The sequence below is a fragment of the Pelodiscus sinensis genome, chromosome 19, assembly GCF_052426305.1.
Source record: "Pelodiscus sinensis isolate ZL-2025 chromosome 19, ASM5242630v1, whole genome shotgun sequence".
In the NCBI taxonomy this organism is placed as follows: domain Eukaryota; kingdom Metazoa; phylum Chordata; order Testudines; family Trionychidae; genus Pelodiscus; species Pelodiscus sinensis.
Genome location: NC_143070.1, coordinates 12,307,954 through 12,335,058, shown reverse-complemented (window position 1 = coordinate 12,335,058; position 27,105 = coordinate 12,307,954). Strand labels below are relative to the sequence as shown.

The 27,105-nt window shown below is 54.1% G+C and overlaps 1 protein-coding gene across 4 annotated transcripts; it reads left to right on the top strand.

Annotated features, from left to right (window-relative positions):
* Positions 1–3,312: 3,312 nt before the first annotated feature.
* On the top strand, positions 3,313–23,635 carry LOC149522178 (butyrophilin subfamily 1 member A1-like). 4 transcript variants are annotated; one of them, XM_089770551.1, is made up of 9 exons: positions 3,313–3,365; positions 4,695–4,789; positions 7,753–7,866; positions 9,133–9,474; positions 11,760–12,041; positions 13,088–13,192; positions 16,030–16,050; positions 19,688–19,720; positions 22,127–23,635. In XM_089770551.1, exons 3-9 carry the CDS (start codon positions 7,770–7,772, stop codon positions 22,639–22,641), a joined length of 1,395 nt encoding a protein of 464 aa, XP_089626677.1. In that variant the 5' UTR covers positions 3,313–3,365; positions 4,695–4,789; positions 7,753–7,769; the 3' UTR covers positions 22,642–23,635. The 4 variants fall into 4 exon arrangements, with proteins under 4 accessions (XP_089626677.1, XP_089626678.1, XP_089626675.1 ...); XM_089770552.1 differs by lacking the exon at positions 4,695–4,789 and having other exon boundaries at positions 3,319–3,365; XM_089770549.1 differs by lacking the exon at positions 3,313–3,365 and having other exon boundaries at positions 4,552–4,789.
* The last annotated feature ends 3,470 nt before the right edge of the window (positions 23,636–27,105 follow it).

Sequence of the window (27,105 nt, the reverse complement as noted above, 5' to 3'; positions counted from 1 at the left end):
CTTGTATGGACACTGAAGATTTCCCTGCATGTGGTTAAGCATTGGGCAGGGCCGGGCCTGTGGACATGCTAATTACTGAGGCCCTGTGGAACAATGGCTCTCAATGGGCCAAGGACACACCTAAAGAATGGGGGCTGTCACCTGAGAGCAGCCAGCAGGGAACCCAGATATTGGCCTCTGACCAGGTGACCTGCTACATACTAGAAGAGGCCAGGAAGGAGGTATAAAGAGGCCATATGGTCGATGCCATTTTGTTCTCAGCTCAGCACTGCATCCCAGAGGCAGCATTGCAGGGATCGAAGAGCCCGGAAGGCCTGTGAACCCATCCTGATGCTAGGATGTGCAACAAGAACTTTTAAAACAGCAGCTGTACATCTCTGCTAGAGCCTGCATCGAGGACTGGGAGATTCGGTGCATGTAACGTACTATCCTTTAACAACCTTACTCTCAGGCTTTTCTTTCTTGTAATAATAAACCTTTAGATATAGATTCCAAAGGATTGGCCCAGCGTGATTTGTGGGTAAGGTCCAGAGGGTAAATTGACCAGGGATCTGTGGCTGGTTTCTTGGAACCGGACAGAATTTGTTCGGGGTAGGTGGGATTGGGTGTTAGGACCCCCCCACCCGTGTATGAGGCCCTGGGCCATCTGGGGCACGGATATTGCTGGGGTGTCGGAGGGGTTTTGCTCGGGAGGCTTCAGGCAGGCTGCTGAAGCGCTCTGTGGGACTGGTTTGTGGCCTGTTTGGAGAGGTCACCAGTCTGGGGGCTGTAAGGAGCCCCGGATTTGAGCAATTCGCCCTGAGCGGACGCCCTCAGCTGTGCCCAGACATGGCCCGGTCCGTCACATTCTGTCTAGAAGTTCTTTCTGAATTCCTACAGAATCAGTCACCCAACAGCCATTGTTCTGCAGTTTCCCCCAATTGTTTTTCTGTTGAAAGAGCCTTAATCTCAGAGTTTCTGACACAGGCTCATGGATTCAACACAGTTATTGAAACATTTTACGAGATTATAACTTTAGGCCTTACACCTCTGCATTGAATTCAGATTTCATTTGAAATGTGTTTATTTTAAAAATGTTATCATGAATCCAAGTACATTTAAAATGGATTTCCCCCCTTCCTTTAAAAATTAAAATGGATGTTTGTAGAGTATCTGTAGATGTGTATGTATGTTACCATCCATGACACTTATGAATATTATGTATGTGTGTGGGGGGGAGGGAAGGGGATTTGTTCACTAGCGTCCACAGGCAAGGGAATTAAAACTGTCATGAGTCCTAAGAGAGTTAGCTGGCAGGTGTTCACAAGATGTACCTGAATATCTTTTACTTAGAATCAGTCAGGTCAGCTTGGAGTGAATGTAGTGGCTTTTCTTAGGCTCCCACTTAGAAAATATCCCCCCTCCTCCTTTTTGTGGCCATAGCTCTCTTTTTGGGGGGGGAATGGTGGGAGGTTTCTTTTCTTTCCCAGACATCTAGAGCAGTGTTTCGGAAAGTGTTCCGTGGAGTCGCTTTGAGAAACTCTTTAACTGGCCGGCCTGGTTTGTTTGTTTACCAGCACCGGGGCCCCAGAGCCTCGTGGCTCCCATTGGCTCCGTTTCGCTCTTTGCAGCCAAGTGGGAAGCATTGGCCCGGCCCACATCCTAGGCCTTGCTGCAGCCCCTGGTGTAACTCAGAGCACAAGCCAAACACACAAGGGCTACGTCTACCCTGGCAGCTCCGTGCGCAAGAACTCTTTTGCTCTTTGTTAATAAAATCCTGTGATTTCCTTTGCAGGAACATTCCCGGGGCCTATGGACAGCGTCTCCCTGCGCATTGACAGATCAGATACGTATTCTCCAGTCACTCACCTCTTCCTCCAACAAACTCTGTTCCCAACCTTGGTTCTCTCTAGGTTGGTTCTTTAGAGGAACTTTCTGCTCTCTGTCCTCATATCCAGCTCAGAGACCAGCTCACCATCTGTCCCAATTAATGACAGTCAGTTTGTCTGATTACTGAGGAGGATACAGCTGTCTGTCTTTGGCTGGGATGTCTGACAGAGAGGGAGGGGTCAGGAATCTCAGAACCAGACATGAATCACATGAGCAGTTTGTACTGCCTTAAGTGAGAGCGGGGTCCCAGGGAGCTGGCAAGCCTTGAGAGGTGGGGTACAGAAAAGTTATAAATCTGTCCTGGCTATAAATCTGTCCTGTCCAAGTTTTCAGTAACCGGTGTTCGGTTCTTTAAAGGATTTGAAACCACAGACAGAGGAATACTTGCTTTTGGGGTTAACACAAGACTTTATTTCTATTTACTTTTATAATTAATTTTTCATTTAAATCAATTCACTATCTTGAATTCGTTTAAGACAGCGTAACATACCAATCAAGATTAGAAAAAAAATACAACTAAGACGAGAAAAATAAACCTTCCTACAGCTATACCCTCCAAAGTTACCTTTGAACAGTTTGTGGAGTTATCAGACATACCTATATAATACTTACATTAAGATGGATAGACGCATTGTTTAGATTCAGGAGATATTTTCTTTATGTCTTTCTTTTCGGATTTTTCGTTGCAACTTATGACCGGTGTTCCCCTTTCGGAGCTTACGAGCAGTAATGAGATTCAACGCCCTGGTTGATCAGACCTGGATTTTTCAGATTCGCAACCCGTCCACTTTCGGTCTGTTTAGTTCACCCTTACATACCCGTTTCGGTATATTTCCTCTCGCCTGACTATGCTGACGTTAGTTTTTTGTTGCCTCCTTCTGCCTTTTTTACTTTTGATTACCTCTTATTTGGGGTTATCAGCACTTTGTTGCTTTGGCTGTCTTTGTTTCTTTTACTTCCCTAAAAGCAGGGTTATTATTGGTCATCCAATCAAATTCTGGTTATTCATTTACATCTCCCGTATCTTGACAATGCTGCCTTCCTTTTCCACTTACAACTAAATTAGTGCTCGTTTGACATCTACAGGCCAGGCCCTAAAACATCCTTTTCACACAAGTAATGGCAGATGAGGAGTGAGTCTGTGGGTGGGATTGATTAAGACCAGATAAAGACATAAACATTATTGGAGCCCTGGATCCTGGAGCCGTTTGATAATCTCAATGGGGGGGGGGGGGGGAGAGGGGGTTAAATTGAGCCCTTGGGAAGAAAAACTTGGAATTATAACTTGAGAGTCAATGACACAGAAACATCTGCCTGAGTCTGCAGACCACCTGACATGATCACTTTGAGTTGGGGGGTGCTGCTCCGTGCATCTCAATGGGGGCATTAACCCCAAGGTTTACTGTGTGGAGGCTCCCCATCAAGAAGACTCCCGTCAAGGACTCTCTTCCCTTTTCCTAGGAAAGCCCTGGCCGGGCTCAGCCGCCGAGGGGCTGGTGAGCGGGGGGGAGACCCGAACTGGGGGCGGTGGGGGAAGGGGAGCGGGGGGGAGACCCGAACTGGGGGCGGTGGGGGGAAGGGGAGCGGGGGGGAGACCCGAACTGGGGGCGGTGGGGGGAAGGGGAGCGGGGGGAGACCCGAACTGGGGGCGGTGGGGAAAGGGGAGCGGGGGGGAGACCCGAACTGGGGGCGGTGGGGGAAGGGGAGCGGGGGGGAGACCCGAACTGGGGGCGGTGGGGGAAGGGGAGCGGGGGGGAGACCCGAACTGGGGGCGGTGGGGGGAAGGGGAGCGGGGGGGAGACCCGAACTGGGGGCGGTGGGGGGAAGGGGAGCGGGGGGAGACCCGAACTGGGGGCGGTGGGGAAAGGGGAGCGGGGGGGGAGACCCGAACTGGGGGCGGTGGGGGAAGGGGAGCGGGGGGGAGACCCGAACTGGGGGCGGTGGGGGAAGGGGAGCGGGGGGGAGACCCGAACTGGGGGCGGTGGGGGAAGGGGAGCGGGGGGGAGACCCGAACTGGGCGCGGTGGGGGAAGGGGAGCGGGGGGAGACCCGAACTGGGGGCGGTGGGGGGAAGGGGAGCGGGGGGGAGACCCGAACTGGGGGCGGTGGGGGAAGGGGAGCGGGGGGGAGACCCGAACTGGGGGCGGTGGGGGGAAGGGGAGCGGGGGGGAGACCCGAACTGGGGGCGGTGGGGGAAGGGGAGCGGGGGGGGGGGGGAGACCCGAACTGGGGGCGGGGGGGGAAGGGGAGCGGGGGGGAGACCCGAACTGGGGGCGGTGGGGAAAGGGGAGCGGGGCCCGCCCCATCCCGGGCTGCTGGCAGCTCTTGGGGACAGGGGGCGGACCTAGGGGACGAGGCTGGAAGCTGCGCAGCGCTGGGAGAGGGGCGATTTGCGGGGAGGGGGAAGCCGAGTCGCCCCGTGGGTCGGGGAGGGGATGACGCGGACCCAGGATAATTGGGGGGCCGGTTTCGGGGCGCTCCCCCATCTGCTCCCCCCGCGGCCGCTCCGAGCCTGTATAGGCAAAAAGTGAAACCGCTCCGTTTTTGTGACACTGAGTTTGTTCAGCTCGGGTGCGCATGCTCAGTGCACCCAAAGTAGCGGTGTGTAGCGAGCAAAACACTAACTTCTCCGAATTTGCTACTTTGGGTGCACTGAGCATGCGCACCCGAACTGAACAAACACCAGCATCCCCTGAGTCCGTTAGCAAGGAGGTAGCAAATTGAGAGATTTTTCTACCAAAAAACACAGTTCCTCTGAATTTGCAACCAGCCAGCAAAGGTAGCAATTCCTGAGCAGTTATACCGAATGTCATGTTTGTTTGACAGAAACTGTGACCGTCACAAAAACGGAGCGGTTTCACTTTTTGCCTATACACCGGCCGCGCCCGGCAGAGCGTCCCGCGCCCCGCGGCTCCAGCCCGGTACGTGCTGCCCCCGGGCGGGGTTGGTCGAGCCTGGGAGCGCGCGGGGCGCGGGCGGATGGTTGGAAACACCCGGCGGGAGCCGCCCCGGGAGCACTGGCCCCGCTCCGTGCGGGACCGGCCCGGGTGTCCCGTTCGCAGAGATCTCCGGTCCCTTCCCCTTCCCCTTTCCCCACAGGGTGTCCCGGGGTGTCCCTCTGCCCGCCGGCTGGGTTGGGAATTTCTGCCTCTTGCGTGTTGTTCAGAGCAGGGCGCCCGCTCCTGTTCCCCGGGGCGACCTGCGACAAACCCCGCCCGAGACTGCGGAGACAGGCGACTTGCTGCACGAAGTCTGGTTTCCCGCCCGCTCTCGCTGCGCTTTTCAGCCTCTCGCCGGCGGGGTGAATCGTCTTGGGTTTGTAAAGCCCAACAGGGTCCTGCCGGGAACCAGCCAGGGCAGCAAACTGCAGCTGGTTCCTTCTGCACGTGCCTGAAGCTGATCTTGTGCTCCAGGGTGTCACTGAGGGGACTCCAGGCTACACCGACACAGGGAAATGTGTTACACGGTGTGAAACGGATCGTTTCCTCCTGTGTGACAAGCCACTGACGTTGCAATATCCTGAGGAAACCTGTGGGAGGAGAGCGATTCAAAACTGGTAGCGTTGGCTGGGAAATGGCATGTTATGGTTGGTTTGAATCATGTATTATGGAACCCGAAATATTTTGTTTTTTCTTTCTTTCAGGTTTCATTTTGCTCCCCTTTCTCCTTTTCCTTCCTCTTGCCCCCACTGTTCTTCCCCTCTCCTCTCCTAGCACCATGCTGTCCTCTTCCTACTCCCATTCCCACTGACACCTCCCCTCACCTTTCCCCTGGCATTTGTCTCTCCTCCACCCTGCCCCTTGGTGCCCGCCCCTTTCTTCTCCTGCCCTGCCCCTCTCCACTCTGCACAAGCCCCTTCCTCTCCTTGCTCCCCTTCCCCTTAGTACAGCCCCTTCTCCCCCCCCCCTTCTGTGTTCCATATGCAAAGCAGTTTGTGGGGCTGGAGCCAGGCAGTGCAGGGCTGGCCTTACCATGAGGTGAACTGAAGTGGCCACCTCAGGTGCCAGATTGTGGGAGGGGGGCACCATTAGGACCCAGAGTGTAGAAGATTGTGTCTGCTGGTGCAGATGTATTTTCTCTGCTCTAGATGCACAGAGATGGGGGAGTGCTGTGCTGGAGGAAGGAGGGCACAAGAGATATAACAGCCAGGCAGGAGAAAAGCAGGCATGGGGGTGTCATTTGAGCTCCCTGCCTCAGAGGGCAAAATGTTGTGGACCGGCCCTGGGGCTGCGATACTATTACCACAGTCTCAATCCCAGCTGCTCCTGATGTGGGACTGTGTACTGAGAATGGAGTAGAGGCCACCCATGGTGCTATTTTTAGTGCTGTGGTACTGGTCCCCACAGGTTGCCTGGCTCCAGCTGGAGTCAAGTGGCAGCTGCAGGAGGCCCATTCCTGTGAGGCTGACTCAACTGGAATGTGCATTGTGTGGCTGCCGCTTGACTCCAGCTGGAGGTGGAGTCACCCGCAGGGTCTGGGACCTGGGTATTAAAATATAGCACCACAAGTGGCCTCAGCTGCACCTGCCGAGCCCAAACGTGCCTCACCCCACATCAACCGAGCTCTCGATGCAGCCCGGAGGAGAAGAAGGCCGTGCCATCAGACCAGGAACCCACATGGCAGAGGCGGTTCGGTGGGAGGGGAGGGGAGGTGGAGAGGATGGGGCTGTGTGCCCCTGGAAGCTAGCTCAGCTACCCTCCCCACCCTGCTGGAGGGGAGGGGAAGGATGCAGTTGCGCATGGCAGAGTGCAGTGACTGCAGAGCTAGTGCACCCAGAGACCATGTCTACACTAGGAAACGATTTCAACATCACTAAATTTGACTTAATAAACTCCTGATTTTACCACATCAAAATAGCGAGTTCCCACTGCAGGGCTTCCCCCACTCTAGACCCAAGATATGTTGCAAAACATGGGGTGGACAGTGAAACGACGTAAAGCGAGGATATTTTTTTCCCACGGCTAACTTCCATTTGCACGAATTGGTCTCTTATTTTCTGCATGACGTAAGAGCGGGGAATGGGAGGATGTATAACGCAACAGTTCCTGCAAGTGTCAACAACATTAGTGCAGAGCTGATGTGCACTAGGGAGACGTATAGCAGGAATGCCCTGTACGGAGAAGCCTCAAAAATAGTCCGAAGCAGGCTCCATTAATGAGGATGTGAGACCTCGACTTAGAGCCCCAGGAAGCTGTAGAGAGTAACTCAGTGGTCTTCAATGCGGTGCCCGCGGGCGCCATGGCATCCATCGGGCTATTTCTGTGCGCTCACCAAGTGAACGGGGCCAGCCTCACCCACGCTCCTGGGTGCACAGTGTATGGGCAGCCCCACTCCTGGGCACACAGCACAGGAGCGGTGCCGGCCCCAGGAGTGAGGCACACAGGTGGCACCAGCACCGGGTGTGTGCCATATGGGTGGCCCCGCTCCCGGGCACGTGCATGGCCCCACCCCAGGCGCCCAGCAGCCCCAAAAGGTTGGGGACCACTGGAGTAACTAGTTCAGATTCCTCTGGGGAGCAGTTATTTTGAAATAATGGCACTGGAGCGTCCACACTAATGCTATTTCGAAACAGGTATTTCAAAATTAATAGTATTCCCCAAGGAAAGCAGGAGTCCAGATTTTGAAATAAGCGGCCCATTATTTTGAAATAAGGGATTTGTTAGGGTGTATGCTTCACCTATAAATTCAACCTAAGGGGGGTTATTTTGAACTGAAGCCCTAGTACAGGTCAGGGCTAAGTGCCTTGCCCATGTGGACACCTTGAACGTCACAGCGCTGGGGGTGATTTACTGCACAGTGACTTGCCAGTCTAGGCTTAGCCTTAATGCTAGTGAGTGTCCTGCTCACTGTGGTCAGTTTTTGTTTTCTCCTTCCTGTTGTCCAGATGAAGTTTCAGAGAAGATGAAGGTTCCCTCCATCTGCCAGAGCAACAGAGCCGGCTCCCCTCTGCCTGGTTTTCTTTTCTTCCTGACTTGTTATGTGTTCAGCATGGAATCAGGTAGGACTTTGCACAGGGGCTGCTGTTTCTTAGAGGATTTAAGTCCCGGAAGTGTCTTAACAAGATGCGCAACTCGGAGTCAGTGGAGCTTCTCCCAGGGTGCGTCTACACTGCACCGTTATTTCGAAATAACAATGCGGGCGTCTGCACAGCCATTTCTTTCTTTCAAAATAATTTCAAAATAATGGGCGGCTTATTCCAAAATCTGTAAACCTCATTCCATAAGGAATAATGCCTCTTCCTCAATAGCTATTTTGAAATAAGGCGCGTGTAGACAGTCCACTGCTGCTATTTCAAAATAGCCCCTCACGACGGCCATTCGAAGTTATACCTCCCCGGGGCCTCCTGGGGCTCTACTTCGAGGTAGCCCATCTACAAGTCTGCCTCAGACTAGTTTTGAGGCTTCCCTGCAGTGCAGATGTGCTATTTTGAAATAAACATTCAGTGCAGACATACCCACAGTGTGTAAACTTAATACAGCAAGCTCAGTGTAAGCCAGGGGATGGTCCTGCTACTGTGGAACTCTTCTGGCTTCTGTACGACCCCGGTGAGATGGGCCAGTGATAGGATCCGAGTCCTCGCTCTCACGTCTTTACCCAGGGCATGTCTACACTGGGCAGTCATTGCAAAACAACTCCCCTTATTTCAAAATACCAAGGTGAGCGTCCACACGACCAAGCCTGTAATTTCGAAATAAAAACTCCTCTTTGGAAAGCTTATTTCTAAATAGTTATCTGGGGAATGAATTATTATTTCTGGCAGGGCAGACACAGCCCCAGCGGCCTCCCCGACCTCGAGGGCTCCACTTCCACCTTCCTTGTGGCAGAGTCCTTGGAACTCAGCAAGGCTGGGCCCAGGGTTCTTGCAGGACTAAATCTAAGGTGGGGGCTGAGTTGTCCTCATTCCATGGTGCTGTCTCTGCACTGGGCACTTCCTACATTGAAAAAGGAAATCCCGTCACCCTGCTCCTGGTTGTGCCACAGGGATGCCGTGGGTCTGACACTTGCTCTGCTGGTGGCCACTTGCCCTCAGGCTCAAAGTGGAAGGAATCTTCTCCCTGGCATTAGCTCTCTTATCTGGGGTCTCCCTCCAGCCCAGCCTACAAGGTCCATAGGCTTGTAGCATCTCCTTGTGCCGGGTCTCCTCCCAGTATCTCCAGGGAATACAAACTACAGCAAACAGGACCGGTTTTGTGTGTGCCACTGACTGAATGGACAAGATCTTCTCTCTGAGCTTTTCTCCCTTCTCTCCTGGGACATTCCACAGCACAATTTAAAGTGATGGGACCTGACCGGCCTGTCACGGCCGTGGTGGGGGAGGAGATCGTGTTACCCTGTCACCTGGCCCCCAGGATGAGCGCTGAGAACATGGAGGTGACTTGGTTCCGGTCCCAGCTCTTCCAATTTGTCCATCGCTATAGCGATGGAAAGGACCAGTACGAGCAGCAGATGCCAGAATACCAGCAGAGGACAGAGCTCTTGAAAGATGAACAGGGGAATGTTACTTTGAAAATTCTCCACGTCAGACTCTCTGACGAAGGGCAGTACCGCTGTTTTGTTCAAGATGGTGCCTTTTATGAAGAAGCCGTCTTGGAACTAAAGGTGGCAGGTCAGTAGCGTGTGTCTGTACGTCCCTCGGGGATGGTGCCAAGGGATTTGAATGATTTGAGCATTTTACCCACGGTCGGTTGCCAAGGTGACTTACTTACTTGTACCAAATGTGAAGAAAATTGGAGAAGGTGCCCCTGGATTATGACGCCTTCTTCCTCAAGAGTCATCTCACTTTTTCACCGAACACTTTCCGGGTGTGGTGAACGGGACAAAACAGAGACACAAAACCCGATTTCCCATGGTCACACGGTTAAATCTAATGCCCAGGAATGACCCTTCATTTCCTGAGATAATTGGCCAAATATGCAAATACCTGTCTATTGTGGGGTGACGGCCCCACACTGGCTGGGAAGGGTCAATGCAGACTGGAGGGAGCCTGGGCAGAGCCCTGGCCCATTGCAGGGAGGCTTTGAAAGAGCCGAGCAGGGTGCAGTTTGCTGGAATAGCCCTATAGAGAGAGAGCTGCCCACAGAGAGAGTCAGTGAGGGCCTGGCCAAGGAGGGTGCAGGGCCTGGTTCCCTCAGAGAAGGCACTATCAGTAGCGCAGTGCTGGGCAGACCCAGGGGGGCTAGAGAGGGAGGCTCCAGCTTAATCCCTGCCCGGCTGTGGCCTTGCTACAAGCAGGGCCAGATTAAGGGGGGGCCAGGTGGGCCGCTACCCAGGGCACCAACCTATGGGAGGCACCTGATGGCACCTGTGAGGGGCGCCACACGCCCAGGGCAGGGGGCTGTGCAGCGCCCCTTAGAGCTGCAATCAGGCGCCACGAGCCCGATTTCAGTTGTAAGGTGTGCAGCACGCCGGGGGGCGGGGCCACGCATGCACCGTGGGCCCGGGGGCGGAGCTGCACATGTGTTGCGTGCCCGCTGCCCAGGGTACAGGAATGGCTCAAGCCGGCCCTGGCTACAAGGCCAGGAGGTGCAAAGGGCCACAGGGGAGTTGGCCCAGGGAGCGAGAGGCAGTGGAGGCGAGCGGAGGGCAGGACAAGGCGGCTGCCAGAGGGTCCCTGGTTTGGGACCCAGAGTAGTGGGTGGACGTTGCATCTCACCACCAACGCATGGCCCATAGAGGCTGTTGTGTGCCCCAGAGGCAGAGGGGCTGGTCTTGGAGGCCACAGTGGGCCACAAGGGCAGTAGAGACTCAGGACTGTCAACATGGCCCAGGAGAGGGGTGAGAGCCCATTGGAGCGGGCACTGCTGGAGGGCCCTGTCCTGCAGAGGGCGCCACGTTCCTGGAGCAATGCGCGTCTGGAACATGAGCATGGACCGTAGCCAGGCAAGACGCCGCCAGGAGGGGGCACCCTCCTGAGAAAGGGCTAATTCCCCAGAGCTACCCACAGGAGGCGCCGCAGCAGTGAGAATAATGCCCTTTGGAGTGGGACAGACCTGTGCAGCCTTCACCTCACTTGCAATTAGATACACAAGCAGTCACAGCTGTTCCGGTCAGGAATGCCCATTCAATAGCCTATGGGCACTAGGCACTCACATCTAAAATACGGATGTTAACATGCGGTTACTTTCCTCATCGAGTAGTCAGTGGATTGGTTATTGACTACTCGATTAGTCGATGAGGGTAGGCAGTTCCAGCGTGCAAACTGGCTTGTTCCAAGTCCCAGTATCACTTTCTCCCTGCCGCTCCCCGCCGACAGGGCCAGAGGAGCTGGTGCACAAAGATGCTCGTTCAGTCCCTGCTCCCGCGAGTCTCTGAAGTCTGATCTTCACGCACCAGCTCCCCTGGCCCTATCTGTGCAAAGCAGCAGTGGGGAAAGTGATGCAGACTGATCAGAGACCCTCAGGAGCAGGGACTGAGCCAGCGTCTTTGTGCGCTGGCTCCCCAGTCTCTTACCATTGCAAGTGTGTGTGTGTGTGTGTGTGTGTGTGAGAGAGAGAGAGAGAGAGAGAGAGAGAGAATAATGCTAACTGATAAGCTCCTGCATTTGCAGGGCCAGGTAGAAGAGCTTCCATAACCGAAGAGGTGACATTTCACCTGAAGGCACATTTGAAATACAAGGATTATTTTTCTCCATTTTTTTTACAGATTCTGTTAGTGCTAAATTCAATGATCAATTAAAGGGTTTCCTATAGTCCAAAAATAGCACATCTGTGTGGATCTTGGGAGGGAACAATACTGAGGAGAAAGCTCCATCCCCTCTTGGAAATAATTTGTTTTTTGTTCATCTGTTTCCCTGAGTCCATGGACATTTGAGAATAAAGGGGAAGCTTAATTTTGTATTCTCTAGGCTCAATATGTGCACAAATCAACATGGATTTATGCATTTGTCTCTAGCTTCAGGCTCTGCTCCTCATGTATCCATTGAGGATTACCAGGATGGAGGGATCCGAGTGGTGTGCCGGTCGGCTGGGTGGTACCCGGAGCCCGAGGTGATGTGGAGAGATCTCAATGGACAGGCCTTTCCTTCAGCCTCTCAAACAAATTCCCGAGAAGCCAATGGACTGTATAGAACAGAAACTTCTGCCATTATAATGGAAAATTCCAATCGGAACTTGTCCTGTGTGGTCAGGAACACCCGTCTCAGCCAGGAAAAGGAATCATTGTTTTATATATCAGGTCAGTGACCATCAAAAACCACACACTGAGCAGTGTCAGAAAAAAAGACAACAACCTCCTGATTAGATTTTATTAAATCTAATAAGATTTAATAAATGTAATCTATTTTTAAATAGAAAAAGTTTGTCTATTTAAAACAAACTTACAAACTGAAATCTTCAAGAAACCTAGCTAATGGTGTCACCTTTTTTGTGCACATAGATTATTTAAGTCTTGTCTACACTAAGAAGATTTTGCCAGTACAGCTCTCCCAAAAAAACACTTCTAGTGTGGGCCAATGTTCTCTCTCATTTTTTTCCATCCATGTGCAGAATAAATTTTGTTGCATGCCCCAATGGCCTGTACAGATGTGCACCACCCATAGAAACACATCCTGCTGGTGGAGGGTGCTCAGTGCACTCTGCTAATCAACTTGGTGGCATCTGAATCTCTCCTGAGTGGCTGCCCCAGCACACAGCTTACTGGGAACACTGGTATGGACACTGCTGTACTGGCTAAGCTATACTTTTGCTAGAGTGTTTTAGGTCGGAACCCCCTCGGTGATCAGAAACTTTAACGCTGAACACTCCAACCTGTTACTGTTACTAGCAACAGTTGCTGTGTTAGATAGCTCGTATCAGGCAGTAGCCCTGCTGTGCTGTGCTCTGCACAAAACCACAGACTGACAGTCAGTGCCTGCTACAAAGAACAAGCGCCTAAATGATCAGGACCCCACAAAGGCCAGCCAGGAAATGGAGCCACAGAGAGGGGAAAGGGCTTGTCCATGTTCCCACGGCAGATCTCACAAGTCCCACCCGCTGCCCCAGGGACTGGAGACTGATCGTTGTTTCCCATGGCACGCCAGGTCAGGCTCACTCGTACACCAATGTACAAATGTGGTGGCTGTCTTGGTTGGTTTGTGGTGTTTGGTGCCGTGCCGATGGGGCCACATTGCCTCCTTTGTGTCAGACTGGTCCCACTGGGGCGGCCTTACACACAGCGGAGTCATCAGAGCTGGGTTCCTGCTTCCTGAGTGATGTGGGTGCCTCTGGGCTTGTGTTTTTCAGATCCCTTTTTCCCAAAGGTGAATCCCTGGATGGCGTCTCTGGGAGTGACCCTGGTGGTTTTGCTGGGCGCCTTTGCCCTGAGTGTTTATCTCTTCAAACTCAAAGGTAAATGCTGGAGCAGGACATACAGGGACGTTCACAAGGGATTTTCTGCAAAGCCGCGTGCACAGGGACAGATCTGACACTTGGCCTGGCATGACGGGAGCTTAGAACTGCCCCACCCCCAGCAGCACAGAGATGGAAATGCCACTGAGGTTCCCCTCTGTCCGTGGGCTGATCATCGGCAGCAGCCCCTGGCTGCAGGCTTAGGGGACAACCCCATGACCTGACGGCAGCGCTGGAGGACGGGGTGAAAAGCTCAGTCCACTGCTCTGGGCCATCCCCACCCACCTTTGCAGCAGGGCCTATTGCTCCAGCTGGGCCTCCCCCAATGCCACAGCAAGGAGCCAGGGAGCCCAGGCCTGGGACTACGGAGGTTTCATTCCCCCTCACTCCCTTGTGTGGGTGAGTTGTGCCAGACACGGGCTTATCCCAAATGCAGCCGCCGGGTGGTTTGTACTTACGGACATGCAGGGATGGTGGGATTGGAAGGAGAAGGCAAATAGGCAGTGGGACCGGACCAGAGAGCCAGATCACAGCAGGTATCTGCATCCTGCTCCGTCTTCCCTCTCCCCATTCTCCGGGGTCACTCACATCTGTCTCTGGTCTCCCTGCCCACATGGTACCTCCAAACCTGATTTCTATACTGAAAATCCCTTTTTGCTCATTGTCACATTACCGAATTGGAGAGAAGCAGCCAGATCGCTGCTGCACCCCTAGGTGGGGATGTTGGCCCCAGAAATTGGTATAAAAGGGAGCCATGTGGGGTATTGAATGGGAGCTTATTGTTTGCTGATCTTATGTACGCTATTTATGTGAGTGTATAATGTCTGTGTGTGTAGGTAGGAATCTGTAATCTGTGTGGAAGCTGAATATTTCTCTGAATGTGGTTAAGCATTGCTATGGACAGGCTGATTAGCCAGGCCCTGTGGGACAATGGCACTTGATGGGCCAAAGACACATCCAAAGAATGGGGGCTGTCACCTGAGAGCAGCCAGCAGGAAACACAGAGATTGGCCTCTGACCAGGTGACCTGCTGAATACAAGAAGAGGCCAGGAAGGAGGTATAAAGAGGCCATGTGGTCAATGCCATTTTGTTCTCAGCTCAGCACTTCATCCCAGAGGCAGCACTGCAGGGATCGAAGAGCCTTTAATTTTAGATTCTAAAGGATTGGCCCAGCGTGATTTGTGGGTAAGATCCAGAGGGTAAATTGACCAGGGATCTGTGGCTGGTTTCTTGGAACCGGACAGAACTTGTTCGGGGTAGGTGGGATTGGGTGCTAGGACCCCCCACCTGTGTATAGGCCCGGGGCCATCTGGGGCACGGATATTGCTGGGGTGTCGGAGGGGTTTTGCTCGTGAGGCTTCAGGCAGGCAGCTGAAGCGCTCTGTGGGACTGGTTTGTGGCCTGTTTGGAGAGGTCACCAGTCTGGGGGCTGTAAGAAGCCCCGGATTTGAGAAATTCGCCCTGAGTGGACGCCCTCAGCTGTGCCCAGACACGGCCCGGTCCGTCACACTCATCAAGTGCCATGCACCCTTGAGCTGCACTAGTGCTCCCTGAGGAACAGCCAGTGGGCTAGTAAATAAATGAGGAGAAGCACTCGGAGCCATTTGGTGAGTCTCCTTCTTCCTCTTTCCATACGTGACATTTTTGTACATGTTCATGTTCTTGTAGCAGCGTGGGAGGGAGGCGGGAGGTGATGGGGTTTCCTGGTTCCTTTGGAAGATTTGCTATTCACATTTTTTAAAATAGGAGGAGTTTAAGGTCACATCTGTGCTTAGCAGACACTTCATGCTCTGGCGGTTGATCTTTGCCATTTGATTTAGCAGGTCTAGTATAGACCCGTAAATCACATGCTGAGGACAGCCCCAGCCAGCACCAGGTATGGCTTATACCGAGCGCTGCAGAGAGACAGCCCCAGAGGGCTGAAAGCAAACTGACTCCAAGGTTGTGAGGCTCAACATCAGCTGTTTTGGCTCTAACAGTTTGAGAACTTACCCAGGCCCTGGGCGTTTCGGTCCAACCCTGAGTAGAAAATGGAAAGCACTTACTGTAAAAAGTGTTTTTGTTTTGGGGAAATGTGTAATCTGAGCACAGCAGAATATTCAGATGTTCCTCTGAGATTTTTCAAAAGACAGTAAATTCCACGTGTAAATGCCCATTGGGAGGTACTAGGGATTAGGGAGCAGGGGAGTATGGGTAATAAAGGAAGGTGGTTTGGAGCTGCAATGAGGGGAGAAGAGGCGACAGAGAGGAGTTTAAACTGACTGACAAACCCTTTCTTAATGCAGCGTGTTCAGGCTCGGTCCTTTCCGCGTTATTCCCTGTTCCTCCAGAGCGTCACGTCTGCTGAACTCCATGTTCTGGAAGGGCACAAGCTACCACCAGGCTTCACTCTATTAGAGCTTTGGGCCCTGCCTGCCAGCCCTGACACCGACCCACGGCGCAGGCAAGAGAAGGGGAAATTCAACCTTTATCCTTTGTGGGTCGCATCAAAGTCTCCGTCATTCTAAACATTCTAGGGCCAGTGTGAAGAATGTGCCTGTGACGTGCTGGGAGGGGGGGGGGGTAGCGGGGGCTCTGGCTATAGCCACTCTGCCTTCACAGGCACCGAGTGGTACAGAGGGTCTCACATTAGCCCTGCACAGACCAGGCCAATCTCAGACTCGTGTGTATAACCCTTGGCAGTGGGATTCCCAAAGCTGCCTCAGTGATGTAGTGACATCGGGACCCCTGCACCCTAGTCACTTAGGCAGTGTTGGGAACCCCACCCTGCATGTAGATCCTGGGAAGAGACCCCCCCCCCCCACTAGTCATTGATTCATTTGTCCTTGTTTTCCAGAGAAACACGCAGCAGAACTCGGTAAGTGTCATTCTCCTTCTCCCTACGGGTAAACCCTGTTGTCCTAAGGTGTGTCCTCACCATGGTACTTTGTTCCTGTAGGGGGTTGGGTTTTTGTCATTTTTATAATACAACTTCAAAAATGAATGGTGGTCTCAGAGTAAGCAGGAGAATTCTCACGCCAGAAGGTCACTTGAGTTGATATCTGAGGTACTAACGTGCTGCTATTTGAATAGAAGTTGAGTCTTAACTTTAGTTCTGAAAATGTAACGAAATACAATGAAGTAATATGATGCGAATCATCTTTTGGTTAAGACAGAACCACATCCCCCAGAGCTGTTCATCTATGACTAGTAATCAAAGAGGGTATGTCTACACTACAAAGTTAATTCGAACTAACAGATGTTAGTTCGAATTAACTTTCATAGGCGCTACACATACAAACCGCTAGTTCGAACTTAATTCGAATTAGCGGAGCGCTTAATTCGAACTAGGTAGACTCATATTCAACTTGTGGTCCACTATGACCCCTAGATCCCTTTCCGCCATGCTCCTTCCTAGACAGTCGCTTCCCATCTTGTATGTATGGAACTGATTGTTCCTTCCTAAGTGGAGCACTTTGCATTTCTCTTTATTAAACTTCATCCTGTTTACCTCTGACCATTTCTCTAACTTGCTAAGGTCATTTTGAATTATGTCCCTATCCTCCAAAGAAGTTGCAACCCCACCCAGTTTGGCATCATCTGCAAACTTAATAAGCGTACTCTCTATCCCAATATCTACATCATTGATGAAGATATTGAACAGTACGGGTCCCAAAACAGACCCTTGCAGAACTCCACTTGTTATCCCTTTCCAGCAGGATTTAGAACCGTTAACAACTCTCTGACTACGGTTATCCAGCCAATTATGCACCCACCTTATCGTGGCCCTATCTAAGTTATATTTGCCTAGTTTATCAATAAGAATATCATGCGAGACCGTATCAAATGCCTTACTAAAATCTAGGTATATGACATCCACCGCTTCTCCCTTATCCACAAGGCTCGTTATCCTATCAAAGAAAGCTATCAGATTAGTTTGGCATGACTTGTTCTTCACAAACCCATGCTGGCTATTCCCTATCACTTTATTACCTTCCAAGTGTTTGCATATGATTTCCTTAATTACCGGCTCCATTATCTTCCCTGGGACAGACGTTAAACTGACCGGTCTGTAGTTTCCTGGGTTGTTCTTATTCCCCTTTTTATAGATGGGTACAATATTTGCCCTTTTCCAGTCTTCTGGAATCTCCCCTGTCTTCCATGATTTTTCAAAGATCATAGCTAAAGGCTCAGATACCTCCTCTATCAGCTCCTTTAGTATCCTGCGATGCATTTCATCAGGACCTGGTGACTTGCTGACATCTAACTTTCCTAAGTGATTTTTAACTTGTTCTTTGTGTATCCTATCTTCTAAACTTACCCTCTCTCTGCTTGTATTCACTACGTTAGGCACACCTCCAGACTTCTCGGTGAAGACCGAAACAAAGAAGTCATTGAGCATCTCCGCCATTTCCAAGTTTCCTGTTACTGCTTCTCCCTCCTCACTGAGCAGTGGGCCTACCCTGTCCTTGGTCTTCCTCTTGCTTCTAATACCACTCCATGGACCCAACCTCCATGAATTTATCTAACTTTTCTTAAACTCTGTTATAGTTCTTGCCTTCACAGCCTCCTGCAGCAAAGCGTTCCACAGGTTGACTATTTGCTTTGTGAAGAAGAACTTTCTGTTATTAGTTTGAAGCCTGCTACCCATTCATTTCATTTGGTGTCCTCTAGTCCTTCTATTATGGGAACTAATGAAGAACTTTTCTTTATGCACCCTCTCCACACCACTCATGCGTTTATAGACCTCTATAATATCCCCCCTCAGTCTCCTCTTTTCTAAGCTGAAAAGTCCCAGTCTCTTTAGCCTCTCTTCATATGGGACCTGTTCCAAACCACTGATCATTTTAGTTGCCCTCCCCTCTCCCACCCTCTCTCTTCCCCTCTCCCACCTCCTTTTCCCAGTCTCCCCAAATTTTGTTCAATAAAGAGAGTTTCTATTTTTGAGCACACGTGTCCTTTATTTTGTACATCAGGAAGGGGGTCTAGGGAGGGGTAAGTGGAAGGAAGTGAGGGAGGAATGGGGTATGAGCCCCCGATGGGAGGAGTGGGGTGGCTCTGTGGGCTCCTCGGGGTGGAAGCTCTCCTGCAACCCCCCGATTGACGCCTCCCCCGGATGGCAGCCTGCGGCAAGTGCAGCCGGGCTGATGGCCGAGTGCTGTGATGTGCCAAGTGTGGGCACTCAGGGCTCTCCAAGCCAGGATTGCTTTGCTGTCCCTCATCGAGTTAGACAAGCAAGCGTTGCAAGTGGGGAACCCCTGAGAACTGTCTGTCCGGGATGGGGGTCGGGTCCCTTTAAGCACAGCCCTCGGCTAGCCTGAGGCAGCAGCTCCACGCTCTAAGTCCTAATCTGATGCCCTGCTGGCACTGCTTCCAGCCATCCTTAACCTTGGTTCAGGGTCCACTCAATGTGGACATGCTAGTTCGAATTAGCAAAACGCTAATTTGAACTAGTTTTTAGGTCTATATGCACTAGTTCGAATTAGCTTAGTTCGAATTAACTAAGTCGAATTAAGTTAGTTCGAATTAGTGCTGTAGTGTAGACATACCCAGAAAAAGCAAGTGCTCAGAGATTAATGCAAGAAACCCTTCCCCTCCTCCTGCAAGGAGGAGTAACAGTTAATTCAAGGGAAGGGTTTTGGATTGGACTATCGCGTCTACACGCGGCAAGTTAAATCAGGCGACCAGCATTTTAAAATGGCGACCGGCCGCGAATATGCTAATCAAGCGTGGGATATTTAAATCCCGCACTGCATTAGCAACTTCGATGTGCTTCATTGGCCTCCCTAGTCCAAACTAGGGGGCAAGTGTAGACACACCCTTAGTAGGGCTAATTCCACAGGCAATGAAGATGTTTGAAATACAAACCAACCCAGCCGCAAGGATCATGCTGTGTTTGTGTAGCTCTTTTTTTTCTGATTTATTCAACATTTCTAGTAGAATTTGTACCTTCCGACTTCTTTATGGCATCCCTCTGTACGATGTTGAATCCTGTGTATGTAGCAGAGGTGGGCAAACTTTTCGGCCAGAGGCCACCTCAGGGTACAGAAATTGTAGGGGTGGCCAGGCAGAGAAGGAAACAGCCAGGCATGGCTCAGGCCTTGCCCCATCTTACCCCCCCCCCCCGTTCTTCAGTTCCTTACTGCCCCCCTAGGACTGCCCACCTCAATCCAAACCCCACTGATCTTTGCCGGAGACAACCCTCCCCCCCCGGACTCTCATCCCCTGTCCAACTCCTCCCCTGCTCTCTGCACCACTCAGAGTATGGGGGTTGGTGGTACCACAGCTGTGCTGCCTGGACACAGCAGCCATCACACTGCCAGGAGTCCAGGGCAGGTGGTGTGAAGAGTGGGGACTGACGGGGAGAGGAAGGAAGGGAGGGGGCTGAGGGCGCAGCTCAGGGCTGGATAAAAGGGCCAGCAGGGCAGGTGGGGCCCATGGGCCGTGGGTTGCTCTCTCTGAGATCGAGCGTCTGCTCCCATCCCTCTCAGCTGGGTTTCTCTGCTTGGTTTCAGGCTGGAGAAGATTTGCTTTCCCAAAAGGAGAAGGTAACTGACGTTCATGGTTTGTCAGCATAACAAAAGCCACTTGTGAAAAGGGAAAAGGAACCTGGGGACACGCCACATGCCCATTGGGCAGCTGCAGCCCCTCGCACGCGCCCACCCCCGGTCCCTGGCCGTGTTCCTGGGCTCAGCCTTGGCAGCACCGACCCAGAGTCACTGCCCCATGGGTGCCCCCCCCCACCCGTGACAGGGAGAGAAGGGCAGTCGGTGACATCTCTGCTGCCTCCTGCCCCTGTGTTCTGCCCCTGCCCCCTGCCACCGTCCTCTGCTTCCACAGTCTGCACGCTGCCACTGCCACCTGCCTTTGCTCCCCGGGCTTCCTCCTGCTGCTCAGTAGCCTCTGATAGGCCCTGGCCTGAGACCCCCCCACTGGCCCCAGCCCCTCGTGATTTCCCTGGGTCGCAGGGACCCTCGCTGCTCAGGCAGCCTCTGCCCTGCCCCTCCCTGCAGCGCGGTGCCCAGGCTGGCTCGGAGGCTCGGCCCCTCGGCCTGCTTGTGAGTGATTCAGCTTTGCCAGCCCGGGAGCAGGACGGCCGGGCCCCAGAGAATCTAGTCAGCTGAGTGGGAGCCCTCGTGGGAGAAAAGCCAAGTGGGGCCAGGCCTCGCACAGCCCAGCCCCCCGCCCACTCCTGTCCCTCTCCCTGGGATTGACCCCCTGCCCCCTGCTTAGCCAGGAAGTCTCAGTCCAGGTGAGCTCCCCTCCCTCAGGGCCTGCTCCCCCCCGCCCTCGCACTTCCCCCCTAAGGAGCGTAAGGACGTTGCACGGCCCCATCACGTCGGCAGTGTCAGCCCAGCCAGTGTGTCAATGTGCAGGATGTGCAGGGCGGGAAACATCTCGGTGTGAGGCCCAGATCAGCCACAGCCACAGAGTTTGTGTCAGACGCCTACGGTGCAGGATCAGCGAGAGCCCAAAGGGAGGGGAATCCGCGTCACGATGACGTTCAGATATTGGCATCCAAGTATTGGGGGGCCCCTCATGCAGCGTTCCCCAAAGGGCCGTGGAAAGCAAACACCCCCGAGTGGAGAGCGCCCCCCAGTGCCTGAGAGCGGGGGGTAGGGGTCCATTAGAAAACAGCCCAGGAGGGAGGTCCTGGAGTTACCTTCCCGGCTGCGCTTCTCACCAGGCTTCCTCCTGCTCCACTCCCCTGCCCCAGCCATGTAACCCTCCCCGAGATCTTCTTTTCAATCCCATCCAATGTGGTTCCAAGCACCGGTCTCTACTCCTCTCCCCTCCAGGACAGCTGCCTTGTCCCTCCCTCCTGGCTGTGTCTCTTCCTCCTTCTCACTTGGATTGGACTGGCCTTGGCTCCTGGGCAGCTCTCAGCCTTAGTCTCCCCTTGTTCTCTGGTGCGGGTGCAGGGTGGGGGGGTCCAAGAGGGGAGTTTCCCTTCCCCCCAGTAACTGAGGGGCTGTGCCCAGCATGGACTCTGGGGCACTCGGGGATGTTGCTCTTTCTCCTGCCCCCGGCAGGGGACCCAAGAGTCCATGGGAGAGTCCCTGCTCTGCTGGGGGAAGGGATGGATCAGACCCCAGAGCACCAGGGCCCGGGGCACAGACAGGGGCAGCCCTGGGCCCATGGCAGGCAGCTGGGGAGCTGCTGAGAGCAGAGCTCTGGTCCTGTTTCCCTTTTCCTCTCTTTCGCCCTGCGTGAGCTCAGCTTCTCTCTCCCTCCGCCCAGCCCCCGCTGGGACCCCCCTCAGCTCCCTGGGGCCCCTCTTCCTTCTGTCACCCCTGAGTCAGCCTCCTGCCATGGCTGGGACAGAAACACCCCCAGGGCAGGACTCGCCTTGTTCAGCCTCTTCCCGCCCCGCCCAGCTGGGGCCGGTCCCTGCCCCTCCCTGCTGGCTCTGCGGGGTCTGGGCGCTGGGCCAGAGGCTGAGCAGCCTGGTGGGGGGCAGGTCAGAGCTCGGCCCAGAGCCCCAGTGCGGCGGGAAAGGAGCCGAGCCCAGACGTGCCATGCGGGGGAGACGTGTCACAGGGGGAATCACAAACCCTGCCCAGAGGCAGCTGGGACCCAGGGACATTTCAATGGGGAGGGGCCCAGCCAAGGGCAGGGCCTGGATCCAGCCAACCCTGACCAGGCAGGTTCCATCCCATCCCTCTGGGGTTCCCAGCCCAGAGTCACTTGTCCCCGGCCCAGGGAGATGGGGCAGATTCCCAGTGTCAGGGCCCCTCTGACCCCTTCTCTCTGCCACGGCCCCTCCCTGCCGGGGAGTGAGCTGCCCCTTGGGCTGGGCCGAGACCTCAGGGCTGCTCCCCACTCAGAGCCGGGTGCCCCTGGAGGAAGGAGAGTCCCTGAATCACTGCCCAGGTGGGGCAGATTCTGTCCCTGACGCCATCGACCCCCCCCAGGGCCGAGCTCTGCCCCTCACGCTCTGATTCTCCCCCCAGCCAACGTGACTCTGGATCCAGACACGGCGCATCCCCAGCTCGTCCTGTCGGAGGATGGGAAACGTATGAGACGGGCAGAGACAAAACAGCCACGGCCCGACACCCCGGAGAGATTTGACTCTTGGGCCTGTGCACTGGGCCGTGAGGGCTTCACCTCGGGGAGACATTACTGGGAGGTGGAGGTGGGGGATGGACAATACTGGCGTATGGGGGTGGCCAGAGAGTCTGTGAGCAGGAAGGGATGGATCAGCCTGAGCCCCAAGGGTGGGATCTGGGCTGTGCGGCGGAGGGGGGATCAGTTCCGGGCTCTCACTGACCCTGAGACGCTCCTGCCCCTGAGCCCCCCCAACAGGATCCGGGTTTGTCTGGACTGTGACCGGGGGCAGGTGACATTTATCGATGCTGGAACCGAGGCCCCGATCTTCACTTTCCCGCCGGGCTCCCTCCCCGGGGAGAAAATCCGACCCTGGGTCTGGGTGTGGGGCACAGACACCGAGCTCCGACTGTCTCCCTGACACCAGCCCCTCTCACCTTACACCCCCCCCCCCCAGTCTGTGTGACCCTGGAGGACTCCCCTGTACTCCGCCCCTGGCTCCTCCTCTCTGTGGTGCCTGAAACCTCCTCCCCCTCCCTTCCTGCAGCTCCACTTATGGGAGGTGGATGGACTCTACTGCAGCCCCAGAGAGCAGACAGGCCCTGAAGGGCAGAGCTGGGGGCTGGGCAGGGGCAGAGCTAACAGCCAGGCTGGGTACAGGCAGAGTTCAGATCAGGTCACACAAATCGACCAACCCAACGGCTCTGCCCCTCACTAGCCTCCCTGCTGCCTTGGGGACTCTTCGGCCAGCTGGGCTCAGGAAAGCAGCCGTCCCTGGCTCCTGAAGCTGCTGCCTGCTGGGAACGTTGCTCTCCCCTGCAGAGCTGGAGACAAGGGCTGAGCTCCAGGCGGGGGCTGGGCTATTGCAATGCTGAACGGCGCTGCCTGGAATTGTAGCTGCCCAGAAAATCCCTGGCACGATGCTGTGAGCCCCCAGCCTGAGTGACAGGGGATGGGAGTGTCTGGGACAAGCCAGGAGGCCCGGCAGGGAGCTGTCTAAGATAGCCAGTGGGAGACGCTCACCAGAGGGGAATTGCATGAGGAATCCAGGCCCCTCTCCTCTCAGTTTGGGGTAATGCTGGTTACTGATTCTGTGTATCTTGCAAACTGTTTAAATTAATACTAGGAATTTCCCATAACTCAGGTGTGACCGCAGATGTACGGAGCCTTCCTTTCTAAACCGCGCACCTGGAAACTTATCTGAAATGTTTCCTTTAATAAATGTTCTTCCAGTGATGGCACTGGGGGAGCTTTAGTGTGGTGTCGCATCATCCCAGTGCCGCAGATGGGAGTTTTCATTTGCAGTAGTCAGCCGGACTGCTCATGTACTATGGGCTCCTCGTGCCATTTGCGTGCACAGTCTGCCTCCCACCAGATCCTTCTTCGCTGTCCTTGGAGTGAGCTCTTCTCCTCAGGGACTTTTTCTAGTCAGAGATAGGAATTTAGCTGTTAGTTTCTACATAGTTTTTCTAGTTGTGTCAGTTAGAGTATGTCTACACTACAGCACTAATTTGAACTAAGCTAATTCGAACTAACGCATCTAGACCTAAAAACTAGTTAGAATTAGCGTTTTGCTAATTCAAACTAGCATGTCCACATTGAGTGGACTCTGAACCGAGGTTAAGGATGGCCAGAAGCAGTGCTGGCAGGGCATCAGGTTCGGATTTAGAGCATGGAGCTGCTGTCTCAGGCTAGCTGAGGGCTGTGCTTAAAGAGACCCAACCCCCACCTGGACAGACAGTTCTCAGGGGTGCCCCACTTGCAACGCTCGCTTGTCTAACTCGATGAGGGACAGCAAAGCAGTCCTGGCTTGGAGTGCCCTGAGTGCCCACACTCGGCACATCACAGCACTCGGCCATCAGCCCGGCTGCAGTTGCCGCAGGCTGCCATCCGGGGGAGGCGTCAATCGGGGGGCTGCAGGAGAGCTTCCACCCCGAGGAGCCCACAGAGCCACCCCACTCCTCCCCATCGGGGGCTCATACCCCATTCCTCCCTCACCTCCTTCCACTTACCCCTCCCTAGCCCCCCTTCCTGATGTACAAAATAAAGGACACGTGTGTTCAAAAATAGAAACTCTCTTTATTGAACAAAACTCGGGGAGACTGGGAAAAGGAGGTGGAAGAGGAGAAGAGAAAGGGTGGGAGAGGGGAGGGCAACTAAAATGATCAGGGGTTTGGAACAGGTCCCATATGAAGAGAGGCTAAAGAGACTGGGACTTTTCAGCTTAGAAAAGAGGAGACTGAGGGGGGATATGATAGAGGTCTATAAAACATGAGTGGGGTGGAGAGGCTGCATAAAGAAACGTTCTTCATTAGTTCCCATAATAGAAGGACTAGAGAACACCAAATGAAATGAATGGGTAGCACTTTTTGCGCAAAAGCATCTGTGCCAATCTAGACGTACTTTTGCGGAAATACTTTTAATGGAAAAACTTTTCCGTTAAAAGTATTTCCGCAAAATCATGCCAGTCTAGACGCAGCCCCTGAGTAAAAGTACAAAAGTGTCACATCTTAATTGTAGTCAAGTATCCAGCAATAAGAAGTAGCTGTCCTATGGAAATCTATGGTTAACCACCCGAGTTATCATAGGGGCACCATTATTTTTCATATACACACACCGTGACAGCGCGTCGGGGTTTCCCTGTCTCCTGCACGCCCGTAATGGCACAGACTTCACCAGCCAGTAGAATAGAGGGAGTTTATTGCTTCTCCAGGATACAGCACAGCACAGATGCAATCTGGTTACAGGGCAAGCCTAGGATGCCTCAGCCCCACTTGGGATGGGGGAGCCTGGGCCCCTATATCCAAGCCCGTTGCTTAGGCTGCTTCCTCCATCAAACCAGCCAGAAACCAACTAGCTCCCTTCGAGCCCTGCCCCCAGCCAGGGCTCCGCTCCCCTTCTTCCCATTGTTCCGCTCCCTGGGAGATAACTCCTCAGACAGGTTTGGAGCCCCCTTGCATAATGACTCATCCCCTGCCCTGCTGGGCCATGCTACAGCCAGCAGCCAGTGGAGGTCACTCACAACCCACTGCCCAGCATAGCAACCAGCAATGTACCCCCCACTATGTACGTCACACTTCTCCCCCCTCTGAGAGCAAACTGAGCAGGGTCACTCCGCTCATGTCCTAGGGAAATTCGGGTCCTCTGCGAGGGAACCCGCCCTGGGCACATGGGTGCTCCCCTTGACTCGGGCCGGCCGCAGTGAGGCCCCACATGAATTGGCTTCCCTCTGTCCACTCGCTGCACCACTCCGGGGGGACTGGCACAGGCCTGTCCTCTGGGGTTGCACCCACCCTTCCGCTGGCCTTGATCTCTGGCCAGGGTCTTTCGGGCCGGGACCACGAGCTCAGCGAGCCTTCCCTGGACAGCCAGGGTGTCTTCCACCCCCGACGCTCGATCCAGGGAGGTCTTCTCCTCCCATAACTCTCTCAGCAAGCCCAAGGGGTCCTCTATATGGGGTAGAGGCCCCCAAGCAGCTCTCCTCCCATCTTCGGCCTTCCCACCCCTCTGGCAGGCGTTGCAGGACCAGCAGTACCGCTGCACGGCTGCAAGTAGAAGTGTTGGAGCGGCCTCAGCCAGGTGTGCCGGATCCCCCAGTGGCCCACAACGGGGACGTGGTGGGCCAAATACAGCAGTTTGAGGTGATACTTTTGCAGGACTACCAGCTGCCGCAGGACCCCGCATGCCCTCACCTTCCTGGGGGGAAGCCATTCCCGGAACAGGAATCCCCGCTCCCACAGGAATCTCTCCTGGCCACCTCTCCCCAGGGGCTGAGCTGCACGAAGGCCAGCCTGGTCCCTCAGCCTCTGCAAAGAGATGTCTGCCTGCACCTCAGCCTGGAATTCAGCCTCTGGGGCAGGGATCAGGACCTGTTCCCCACCCTTGCCTAGATCCGGAGTCCCAGCTTGGCTGGACCCCATGTCCACTGGACCCCATGTCTAGAAGCCTGCAATCTAGACATAGCCTGAGCTAAGGCCTGGGTAAGATCCGAGAGCCAGAACAGAGAAGGTCTCCACTTCCAGCAGTCACAGAGGGCGCGTCTGCACTGCAGGCTAAACTGGAATAAGCCAGGCAACCTGAGCTAGGCCAATTGCGTCACTTAAGTTGAAATAGCTCGTTTTGGCTTTGGGCGCTGCATACACAGCAGTGCTTCCAAGACAGAGCCCTCTGCCCCCCAATTCCCTTACTCCTCACACACTGAGGGCGACGGGACTCAGAGCAAGAAGCCCGTTATTTCAAATCTATTTCGGAATAACGCTGCTGGGCAGACACAGCCAGAAAGCCCATTTTTTTGTGGCAGCAGAGGGGCAGCAGCTCCTGATGCTGGAGATCCTGCAGCCCCACTGTACAAAAGTCGGGACTGACAAGATGCCACAAATGCCTGTAAAACCCAGGTGGCAGTTCACCCATAGCTGAGGACAGCTGGGAGATAGCTGAGCGGAGCAGGCTGGGTGGGCATGAACCTTAATGCCAGTGCCCCAGTAATCCCCCAGGCTACCCTGGTCCCTGAGGGGCCCCCAAAGTACAGAGCCCTGGACGGCTGCCCTGAACCGTCCTATGGATGGAACGGCTCAGCAGAGCCCCACAGCTGAGAGGCCAGAGCACACAGCAGATTGGTGGAAGACCCCAGTTGAAATTCTGTCACCCCTCAGCCAGAAAGCAGAGGAATTGAACCCGAGACTTCCCCATCCCTGGCAAGGCTCTGCCCAGCCCCATACGTCAGGCACCTTCTTCATTGCTTGGAGTCCAAAAGAGACCTGAGCTGGGTAGCCGTCTCTGAGCAGGCCTCTTGGCTGGGGTCCACGCTCAGGCCAGGCATCTACCTCTCTCCTCCCAGTCTGTGAATTGTTCAGGAGGGAGGCAGCAGCGTTACCTGCCCAGACAC